At 43.5% G+C, this 11,563-nt stretch overlaps 1 protein-coding gene across 1 annotated transcript; it reads left to right on the top strand.

The window, feature by feature from the left end:
* Nucleotides 1-4,897: 4,897 nt before the first annotated feature.
* Nucleotides 4,898-11,563, top strand: LOC124185549. The gene is made up of 3 exons (XM_046576426.1): nucleotides 4,898-5,251; nucleotides 7,105-7,182; nucleotides 10,051-11,563. The coding sequence occupies exons 1-3, from the start codon at nucleotides 5,099-5,101 to the stop codon at nucleotides 11,014-11,016; spliced, it is 1,197 nt and encodes a 398-aa protein (XP_046432382.1). The 5' UTR covers nucleotides 4,898-5,098; the 3' UTR covers nucleotides 11,017-11,563.

The raw sequence follows: 11,563 nt of genomic DNA, 5'->3' as shown, positions 1-11,563 counted from the left end.
AAAAAAAATCAATCAATCTCACAAAACTTGTTTAATGATACATTTTGTACCCGGTACGTACGAATTTTTCATTCAAGATGTAATTATTTTCTACATCACAAAGCATATTAAATTTAAACACGAGGAGTAATTTGCCTCAATCCTGAAGATAAAATACGAGAACCAAATTAAAAATCACTGTCCACACAATCCGATGGTTCAGAAAGCTTCTGACTCACATCCGTTAAGGAAATGGATCCTATTTGTGCAGGTTGTGAAACATATCAATATTTTTGAAGATCTGCTTCTCCGATTGTGAGAGCAAAATTTAAGAAAACATTCAAATTCCTCTTACGCAGCATTTAATGCCAAGCACTTTCTCTCTTCTTGAAACGCGAGGAAAGTTTTTCACGTAAAGTGAACAGCCTTGTAAATGAATGAAGAAGTCGCATGTTATAATTGAAAAATTTCCAGCGTTACCAGAAAGTATACAACGCAACGCACCGAGCGAAAGCGCAAACTATCGAGTGACCATAAAACGTGCCGAGGTGTCTGTACGAAGGGCTGTGCACAGTGGGGTAGTGAATAATAATTTACAACCGAAAACGGGAGTCGCCGCATGACTCGGTCTGGCCGCAAAAGCGAAACACTCGAAGCTGCAGTAAAGCTTTCGGATAATTGCGGCCCTAAAATCGGGTCCGCAAAACCGGAGCGTGCTGTCTCGTAACTTCCGCAAAAATGGTCTCCTCCGCCCGTTTTGGTGAAAAGAGTTGGCTATAAAATCCGGTATTCACTACGGGACACAAAGGCGTGCGTTCAAAAACTTGGGCGTTAAAATCCAAGCGATTTTGCCTCTGGCAGCAGCGACTAATTGTCAACGAGATTAGGGAATGGTGAAAAACTGTCTTACTCCTAGGTTTATGGGCCGGGATCTTCGGAAAAAAGAGATCGAGACACGGTCTCCGGTTACCACCTGTCTCCGAGTCGAACCACGTACCGTGAATAGACAAGTGAGAGGGGGACAGAAATGGAAAAGGAAAGTAAAGAAATCCCTGCGGGATCAGTAAAGACGCGCGACGACTAATCTCCACAAAGAAAATTTGTCTCCGGCGCATTTGACGCGAAAAATATTTTCAAAGGCGGGTCTCGCTTCCCCCCCCCCCCCCCGTCTTCCCTTCTCTTCATTCTCAGATTTGGAACTCACGCGGTTCACGAAAATTTTCCGCTTTGTTAGGCCTCCTGCGGATTTGGATTTAGCCAGGAGACCGGGACAAGGACAGCTCGGACTGGTTTCTTGGCCCGACCCTATACGTCGAGTAAGGTGTGAGACGCGGTGTTTTCCTTCACCCTAATCCCCCGAGGTTTACCCAATATTTTTCCAAACTATCGTCGGTCCGAATCTCCGAATTCTCTTTTTTGACGCTCACCGACTGTTTGTTATATCCCTGAAGAACGGCGCGTTAATGTTTGCGCATGCAGCGTCTTTCGGACCTCCGTGAAACTTTTTTACCTGTTGGCGAAAAATGTCATCTTCGAGTTACGCTGTACGCGTGTGATTTAAATTTTTTGGCATTGATTTCAAGTGACCCTAGTTCATTTGTACCTTATCGTGTGATTTTTATTGATTTATAATGATTTTAGAGCGCTTTAGGTGGGTTTAGGAGCGATACTCAGTGATTTCCAGATTGGATGGAATCGCAATGAATCACAAAAATTCATTGGAAATCGCGCGGAACGATGGAAAATCATCGGAGACGAGTGGGAACAACTTGTTAAACTGCAACTCAAGAAAGCACATCGTGACATTCATATCGACGGAGTTTTATTGAATTTATACCATTTCACAATCACTGCAAAACTTACAACGATTTCCAAGAATTTCAGTTGCACTATATTATTTTCCAACTATTTCAACAATTTTATTGACCTAAGAAATTATAGTTTACCATCAAACGAATTCAACGTTGCAATAACGAGAAAATTTGCTATCGAGAGCTAGACTTACATCAAATACTTATTCGTACCAAATTTCCTCGCAGTTCCTGCATTACCTGAGAAAATCTTTTGACACCCGTATTTAACAAAAATTTCCTAGTAAAAATTTCAGCACAACGCGACCGTCGGTCTCGTTTGTCTCGTTCCGAATGCTCAGCGATCAATCAATCAATCGATCAATCCCAGGGCCTTTCCAAACACGACCCTAAGTACATACCTGTAATTATTCGGTAGCGCCGAGATCCGGAGAATCGGTACCCAGGTGTGAGAAAAGTACACAATAAAATGTCGTGTCCCGAGGCCCGGGGCACAGAGAAAAGATCGGAGCACGGTTCTCTTTGCACCCCTAAACGGTGCACGGAGCCCTAGATGAATAGATTTCATTCTCCGATTTCTATGCGCTGGGCGAGCTGGGCGGCCCAACGTTGCTGGAAGGCGAAGGGCAGCCGGTCTCCGAGGTAGGCGAAGGGCCGTTTAGCTGCGTATATTTCACCCCACAATCACCTCGCGAGACAAAATAATAAAATACCCTATTTGTACACATCCTGTGCATTGTGCACCGACATCACGCATAGCTGGCGCACCCTGGAGTCCAGATACAGAAGACGCCTCCGAGGAACCCGGGGATTTCCGGTACGTTTTCTCCTCCTCGTCGAGACATTTCTTCCTCGTCGTTTTTTACAACCCCGCATGCTAGGCGTGGCCCGTGCCGGATACGCGTTTTCGGATTCCTAGATATCATTTGTCGGGCACACAATGTGCAGTTACACGGGATAGAATATCCTTTCACCCAATGTTTTCCGGACCTTTTGCGGGCGGAATTCGTAAAAACGAACGCGTAAAAAAATTCACAGCCAGATGCAGCTCCATTTTTAGCTGCGTATGAATCACTCGTCGATAATTTAATTCTTATTAAAAATAAGTTTATGCCTATAGCGGACAAATTTTGTCGCCTCTTGCGCTTCATTTTTTTGCTTGCCTCCGGCTGCGATCGTCGATCCGACCCGAAAAACGAGCGATTCAAAATTTTGCTCCGATCGTTCCCACCTGGGAAAATTAAGTGGCGCGGGAAGTTAAATGTTTCGTTGTGTATGATGATCATAATGATTCAGTTGCCGCAATAAGAGATTTAATAATATTCGAAAATAGCTTTTACTTTCCCACGGAAAAAGCTTTGCTTTGCAAAGAAATACGTGATTTTTTTTTTCAGGCTTAGTCTAAAATAGAACGAAGGTTCAGCAATTAGCGTATCGTACCGCAAACAGAAACTTATCAGATGTATGACATGCTTTTGTTCATTGGTGATAACTTTTAATTGAACGAAGTGAGGTAAAACTTTGAAAACTCAAGTCCCTCGTCATATACATATGAATTTTGATACACTGTTCAATACCTTTGGTATATGTATAACAGCAAACAAAGAAATGATCTTTTTTAATAAGTTTGAGAAGATTTTTATCGCCTGCGTTATTCAGTCATGATCAGATTAACTAAAAAGAAGCGTCTCAAGTTCTGCGAGTTTTCAATTTCAAAGGCTGATTAACAAGTTGAAGATTGCTTTATATATTCTCAAATGGACGCAGGTTATAGCTAAATATTATTATCAAAAGCTATTAGGATACTGGAATAGAGTCTGTTTTTTAGAGTTTCAGATTACTTGTTGAACTCTTCCGCTGAGTGTATAATTAAAATGATCCGTTTTTTTTCAAACAGGTACACATTTCAATTAATGTATGGAAATTGAAAAGTCGAGGCTGTTAGTTACAACATAAAGTTAATACGTTCGAGGCAAATTTTTCACCGAGGCTTTTCTGTTTCTACAGTCTGAAAGAAGTAAAACGAAAACGGAGTAAAAAACAAGCCGAATCCTAAAAATGATTACAATCGGATTACGCCATCAATATTTCTTAGCTTTTGCGATTAATTTCACGTATCACACGTGTATGACATGTATGATATTGGTGACGGAGAAGATTGCCACGATATATAAGCAGACACTCTTGTGTATGTGTAACACCGTGATAAATTGGCACTATTAATTCGTCGAATACCAAGAATTCGGCCCATGCCTGTACAAGAGAATAACAAAAATTCTATCCTCGCGCAGTCAATCGAACCGACCAACCGACCGTTAAGGAAAAAAGGAAAACGAAGAAGCGAGGAAAAAACTTGGTGGAAAAAATTTACCCACCTCCGCTTCAATGCTCACGTACTATTATTTAATTATTTTCTCCCCCACCCAACGTTGCAGGCCTGAATTTTTCCCCACGGAAAAACACTACGATACCTACGTACGGTTGCATCCAGTTTAATCTTCAGAGGATGTTGAAATATCAAAAGTGTATTTGTAGAGCAAGGACAAAATTTCCTTAAAAATTTTTTCGATATCTCCGAGTAAATTCTGCGGGCATCGAAATTCTCTTCAAAAAAGAAAAAAGAAGCTCCGAACTTGTTGGAAAAATTTTATTAACCTTCAACAAATTCCCCGAAACTCTCGCAGATTTTATTCCTCCGGAATCCCATTATCCCGAAGCCTGATTCAATATGAGTGAATAAATTCGTGTAAACTGCCGACTTTTTTCGTACGCACAATGAATTTTCACCCGGGGTGATATTTTCCCTTCGCAGTAGTTCGGGTCTCTGTGATCATCCCGGTCAATTACGAAATGAGTTTCACAAGCACACGTGCACAATGCCGGCGGAATAATATCCACGAAATAACACGCCACAGCAGCGCGAACGGCGGGAACGAAAGGAAGACAGGCGAGCCGGGGTAATTACGAGGGTTGGTTCGGGGTGGCCGAGACCCAAGGCAAGGGGGGGGGGAGGGCGGCAGGGTTTCAAGGAGTGGGGGACGGGAAGCTATAAAAGAAAAACTCCCGAACCTGGAGCCGCAGAGTTGACCTGGAATTCGAACGACGAAGAACCGCGGCCCAACGGCGAACCGGAACGGAACTCACGCGGCGACAAAAAGTTCTTCAGTGATTTAGAAGAGAATCTAGCGCGAGCGCTTTAATGATAGCGATAGAGATTTCCGTGCGTCGTGTAATATCGTGCATGTAGGAATTAGTGATTAGGTGGTGTGAAATTACATTACAAGGCATAAATTGTATTAAAGAACAAAATGGAACTCGAGTGGGTACTTTTCGCCCTCTTGGTCACTGTTACCGCTGGATTTGATCTTGGCCCGTCGATGAGAATCGCTCAGTGCAGATCTCTGTGTCTTCGGCGTCATCAGGAAGCCAAAGAATGCAAGGATACTTCGAATTGTTACATGGTAAGTGAGGAAAACTTGATCCCAATTGATTTTCACGTTCTTTCGATTCGTAACTTGAGGTTCGAATTATGGCTAAGTTACTTTTTGTGTAGTCTCTCTTACAGTTTCTACCCAATATAGCGGGAATAATGAAACCATCCAACTATCTCCACTTCTGCTTGAAGAAGTAATTACTTCGACCGTTTCAACTGAGATTTCCCCTCAATCGTAAAACGAATGTTTTTTCCTTGCACGCTGCTTGTGAGCTAGTCTTTCCGATCACGTTCCCAACACCCGGTAATATCCTTGGGGCGAGAAAGGCTGCAGAAATCACCGAAGCCTACGCGTCGTGTAATCGAAATCCCGACCGGAGGCGAGTCATCCGTAATTCATGAAAGGGCATGGCGTAAGGTCTGTTCATTTTCCGTTCGCCGTAAACAGCTTTCGGAATAACCGGGATGCGGGGGATGAACTTTGAACGGAAGGACGATGCGCGCCGCTGCGCCAACGTCGCCTCACGTAGAGAGACAGCGTATCCGGTAAAAATCGTAGACGCGTATCTTACTGCTCTGCACAGCGTGTACATTGTCTCGGTGACAATGGCGATAAATCTTTCCGTCAGTTTTATGGGGCGCCGTAGCTGAAATCATGGTGGTCCGGTGTCCCTCGCAGTCAGACCAGCCCCCCTTGGGACGTGCCTTCCTCCAGCCTTGCTCTGCCAGGGCGACAGATGGACGCTGGTGTGGGCGTTGCTCATTTGGCGTGTGTATAATGCCTGTGGTGAGCATCGCCGAGCGATCGAGAGAAATCGATTCAAATTTATGCCCATCTGGTTGGGTGGTACGCGTACCTGTCCTCTCAGAGATCGCGTCGATTGTTCCCCGTGAAATGAAGCGGTTTCATACACCCGCGCAGCGCACTCGCTTTGTACAATTTGCCTTTTTGCCTGTGCATGTGGACCGCGGTTGTCGGCAATGATCAATTGTTCCCCGGGGAGCAAGCGGAGTCGAAATAGGAATAAAAAGGCCAAGGGAAAACACGGTAATGGAAAAAGGGAAACAAACAACGGCCCGGGGTCCGGTTGGCCGCCATCTGTCGGTGAGATCGAGAATCGAATTTTTGGTGCAGCTTTTTTTCTATCGACTCACGTTCTTCGGCTCGGTTTCTCTCTGTTCTTCATGCTCGATCTTCGATGCTCGTATAACGTATACCGAGAGTTCTTCTTGAAAGCACCCGCTCGATGATCGCGACTCGTCTGGTTTATAACCGCAGCCAACATAGTAAAAATGTTACCAGCATCGTAGGCGAGAGGTTATGGTCGAGTGTCACTGTTCTAGGGAATTTTATTTCTTGTCAGCGAATCAACGAATCAAAATTGAGCAAGTTGAATCACCCGCGGATATGAAATTTTGATTAAAAATAATATATATACCGTCCACGCGATGCATCCGACTTGTAAAGAAAAGAGGTAATCAAGGCGAGAGAAACGGGAGGGCGAAAAAACTGAGGACAAATAAATCGGGGAACCGTTTCGGAACAGTCGTTAAGAGAGTTCTTCTCCTGTACTGTTTCTCCGAAGTGGAAAATCGGCCGCCCCGACGACGCGCTTGATGAACCCCAATAAATATAAACAGAAGGCGCAGAGTCGTGATGCGGTACTGCGGTTCGTTGGGAGAGACCGTGGCCGAAGTATAACAGCGATTCGGCCCTCGATTCAAGCCCTAATTTAAGCCTCCACTTAAATCGCCCAATTCATGGTCTACCTTTAACCCAAGACTTGCTCCTTTTTCATCACCGTTTCTTCTCGTTCTTCTGCTACTCTTCTTCGTTTTCTTACACCGCTTTCATTATTTATTTTTATTCTTTTCTTACAGTGCTGGGAGGCCTGTGGCTTTCTGGAAAACAACTGGAGTATTTGGGGATCCGTCTGCCAAGTTGACGAGGAAATTTGTGTAAGTGTGTTACGAATGGTATGGGATACTAAAAGACGAAATTCGAGTCTTTGGGCGGTCGAAAAAAGGTGGAAAAGTGATTTGAACATCTTGAAAAAAAGATGACGAGATCTTTACGAGAGATTTGACAGACTGAAATGCCCAGCTAAAGAACGTATTACGCATGGATGTATGTTTACAATGTACATAGATATGTATGTACTAATAAATCAAGTCGCAAGCAATATAGAAGGAAAATGAACTTTTTTATTCAAACGTACAAAGAAATTTCTGGCTGAAAAACTCGAAATAAATTTATAATCACATTACTCAATGATACGAAAAAGTAGAATAAATCTCAGCTTCTCGGTTTCTTGATATTTTGACAAATAATGTAAATTGATTGAATTCCGATTCTAACGACTCCGGTCGTAACTTGTACCTGAAATTTGTTGTGAAACACTGTGCAAACAATCTCTGTACAAAGTTGACAATAGTACAATATCGATTTCCTAATAGTTCTAGTAGTTCTCTTGTCTTTTATAGCAACTCCTGAAGTGACAAATAATTTTGAATCCTGTGGAATAGACTTAAGCTGAAATTTGGTTTTAGCGTTTTATGGCTCGCTCATTTTTTTTCCTATATCTTTGCCCACTTTGGAGAGTTCTTCAACAAACTTGATAAGACGCTTCGTAACATTTTTAGATAACAAGCTCCACGAGGAAAATTACCAAACTAGGAGCCTCAACTGTTCATGATGAAAACAGATGAAAAAATTTCTCGGCCCGTCCCCGAAAACAAAATTATATAACGAGTCAATTTCGGGTTTCTTGCCTTTCATCCTTTCTCTCTTCATTATCTCTTCATTATATAGACACATCTGTAGTACGCATCCGTACACTTTGTACAACCAATTTAAGACCGATGGAATGTAACTGATGCGTCTGCACGCGAGAGAATCTCAATCTTCAATACAGCATGATGTTGTGCTGCAGGATCGAAACACAAATCAAATGAAATATCCCCACGAGTCGCGTGCAATTGAGCAGTTTTACAAATCAATTTGTGCACCGGTGAGCTCGGCACACCCTTACTTCGTTATTATCCAAAATGAGGCCGTAACCCCGAGACAACGAGCCCGCAGAACTTCGTGATTCGATTTAATTATTAATAATATAAAACTGGGCCCGTGTGTAATACACAATCAGAGAGTGCGCAAGCTTGTGTAAAATCTGGTCTATTCAAACAATTCGTGTATATTTCTCATCGGTTCCACGTTACAATTCATGTAAAACGTTATTGATCGAAGATTTTTTGTCCACCGACGGAACGATCACGCAAAAATTATAAGCAATCGAACAACATACATTAATTAGATAATATATTTGACGAAGCACCGAAAGCATTGAAATAAAATTTCTGCGCTCAAAATTTGAAAGCATTATGAAATTTTTCTTTTTACAAGCGAACCGAAGTTTTTCCCCTTCGTGAAGAATATACGGCCGAAAATCTGACGTCCCAAGGGCTCGCTACCTCCGCGTAAGTCACGTCCATGTAGGGTTTGATTATCTTTGAAAGAAAATCTATTCAACCTTTACGACGCCCGAGTTTCTAAGGCGTCTACCTGCTGATTTAAACGGTAGATTGAACAGGAGAAGGACAACCCACTTTTCTGACCTAGCGGAACGATCGTAATCTTCGTCAAATATTTGGAAAAACAGCACTACCGTTACGGGATTTCAAATATTATCTCGGGAAGCGCATGAGAATTAGGAGATTCTCCGTGCATCGCTCGCACTGTCTTATCAAGGCCTCGGCAGGTGGAACGAACGTTCACTTAATACGCGATAGCCATTAATGTGACTTGAAATTTTTTACTTCCGTTGCCGAATGAAAATTCTATTGTGCTAGAAGAATTCTAGCGCACGCCTAATTATATGGGAGAAAATGCGTTTCCGGTACTAATTATTATCGCAGCGTATGCTGTGCTCACTACTGGATAATAACTACATTCTTACGAAAGTACCATTCCACACCGATAATTAACACAATTAGTAGTTTCCACCCCTCAGAGTCTCGGAATGTTTCGGAAAATTTTCCAAGTGACGTTACAAAGTGACGTGAATCATTTTTCACTAAAAAGGAACAATACGAATTTTTTGGCAGGATCGTTAGTAAAAATAAGCTATCGTTATATTCATTTTTTATAATAATAATTTTGACAAACAGACGATACGAAAAAGATTAAAACCTTTCCAGTCGTTTAACACACCTGTGAACCAAACTTCCGATTAAGTTTTCTTTGATCGTAAGATTATTGAAGTTACACGCGTCAGATTTTTTTTTTTTGCTACACAAGCATCACGAACTGTTTTCAATTAGTTTTCTATTTGGTATTGGTAATTTTTACAAGATTAACGAAAAGATACAATTTTGTACTTTTGGTGCATCGGAATTTTTATTGTAAAGTATTATAATTATATTAAGTTTGGATATCATAAACAACCAGCGACCAATTCGCTCTGAATGAAACAAATTATAGTCATCTTGGCGTAATGATCGGAAAAAAAAAATTTACCAAAAGCTTACTCGATGAATTGTATTGTACAAATTGAAGAAATTTGGATGGTTAATCTGACGATGATCGGTAGAATCTTCAAATACGTTTTGCGTAAATACATCAGTTGTCCAAATCATTAAGCAATAAATTGAGGTGTAACTTTTTTCTAAATTTTTTCGACCTGAAACGATGAAAAAAACAGTAAAATGCCAACTTGTTTCTTTCCCGAGCACAGCTCGCTCTCTGAAATTCCACGTCCAGTACCCTTTGTGCGCTTAATTCAGATGTAAAAACCCAACTGACCGTATTTTCTCTTTTCCTCCCAACAGTTATCCGGGTGTAAAACGGCCTGCGCCTACCACGGAACGAGAGTCGAAGAGGAATTCCTGCCCTCAACATTGCCGGCGCCGATGGCCGGGCCGGCGTACCTGGAGGCGTACGACGTGGCAATAGTATTCAGGAAGATCGAGGCGGAGTGGAAAGAGATGGATCAGGTCCCCGGGGGAGGAACCATGACGGTGAACGAGACTACGTGGGTCGTGGTCGTGGCTGAAAACGGGGTGCGGCAGTACAGCGGGGAATTCTGGAAGCCGACCCTGGAGAGTTTGAGGGAGGGCGCCCTCTTCGAGGCGAGTCTGAGCTGGAGCGGGAGTACCGTCGAGGACAACGAGAACGGCGAAATCGGAAACCCGAACTCCGCGATGCAGGCAATCGACTTCGAGAACGACGAGGTCCTGCGGAACGCCTTGAGCTCGACGCGGAATTTCGAGCCCCGTGATTCTGCTGCCGCGGACAGGATCAGACTCTACTTCGCGCCCGGGGCGAGAAGCTACTTCGACGAACAGAACGCCAGGATCCTTGCCGACGTCGGCGTTCAGAGTGAAGAGGAACGACCTGAGATTTACGGCGAGGAGCCAAGCCTGATGGAAACTACGTCGAAGAATAGCGTGGAGAAGGGAACCGGTGAAGCCTCGTACATCGTCTCCTGGGAACCGGAAGCCGGCGGGCTGATGGGCAACCAGGTCGCCGACGCCAAGTCTACCCAGATATCTCTTCTTCCTGGAACCAAGTACCTCGTCCGAGTTGCGTCCAACGACGGGCCCGGCAGCTTCGCCCTTGAGATCGACACGACTATCAAATCCGTTCAGTTCGCTCCCCTGGAGGCAGCACACTCGAGTGTTCAGCCCTTGGCAATTTTGGCCGGATGTGCCAGCGCCCTGAGCTTCGTCACGGTTGTTGTTCTCCTCAAGGTTTGCAGGAGAACGCCGGTAGACGATAAGCTGGACTATGTGTGAGGAGAGATGTGCGAGGTGCCACCAAAATCGTTAATCTACCGAGAAGAAATGGTATAACGTTGCAGGTTGCGCATCCGACTGCGCATGCGCGAGCTTCGTCGTCTTCTCATACAGGCTGGCCACCACAAGCTTCAGCTCTCAAACCCGGCTTACGGAGGTTATGTAGGCAATGCGATTCCAGGCTAAGCAGGTCTCACATAGTCGACGCAGTCAACCGGGAAGGCTTGGCAAACTTTCATTGTCAACTGACTTATGACTGATGACTGATAACTGCTACAAGTCAGCGTATCAACATAATTTCAGTGCGCTACTTGATGCGAGTGAGTTTTTTAAAGTTGGCTACCCTGACTTGCAGACGAAAATATTTCCGCGGTGCGATCTCGCCGATCGCTAAAGTTCAATGATTTTATACCTGCGCTAAGTTTCACCGTTCTCTTGCGGTAAAGTTGTACATATTAATACTGTGTTTATAGATTTCAAGTTTTATGTAACGAAAAATTAGTTACATGGCGATAATTGCTCAAATTATGTAATGCAGAGACTGTGC

The sequence above is a fragment of the Neodiprion fabricii genome, chromosome 6, assembly GCF_021155785.1.
Source record: "Neodiprion fabricii isolate iyNeoFabr1 chromosome 6, iyNeoFabr1.1, whole genome shotgun sequence".
NCBI classification, from domain to species: domain Eukaryota; kingdom Metazoa; phylum Arthropoda; class Insecta; order Hymenoptera; family Diprionidae; genus Neodiprion; species Neodiprion fabricii.
This window is presented reverse-complemented; position numbering and strand designations above follow the sequence as displayed.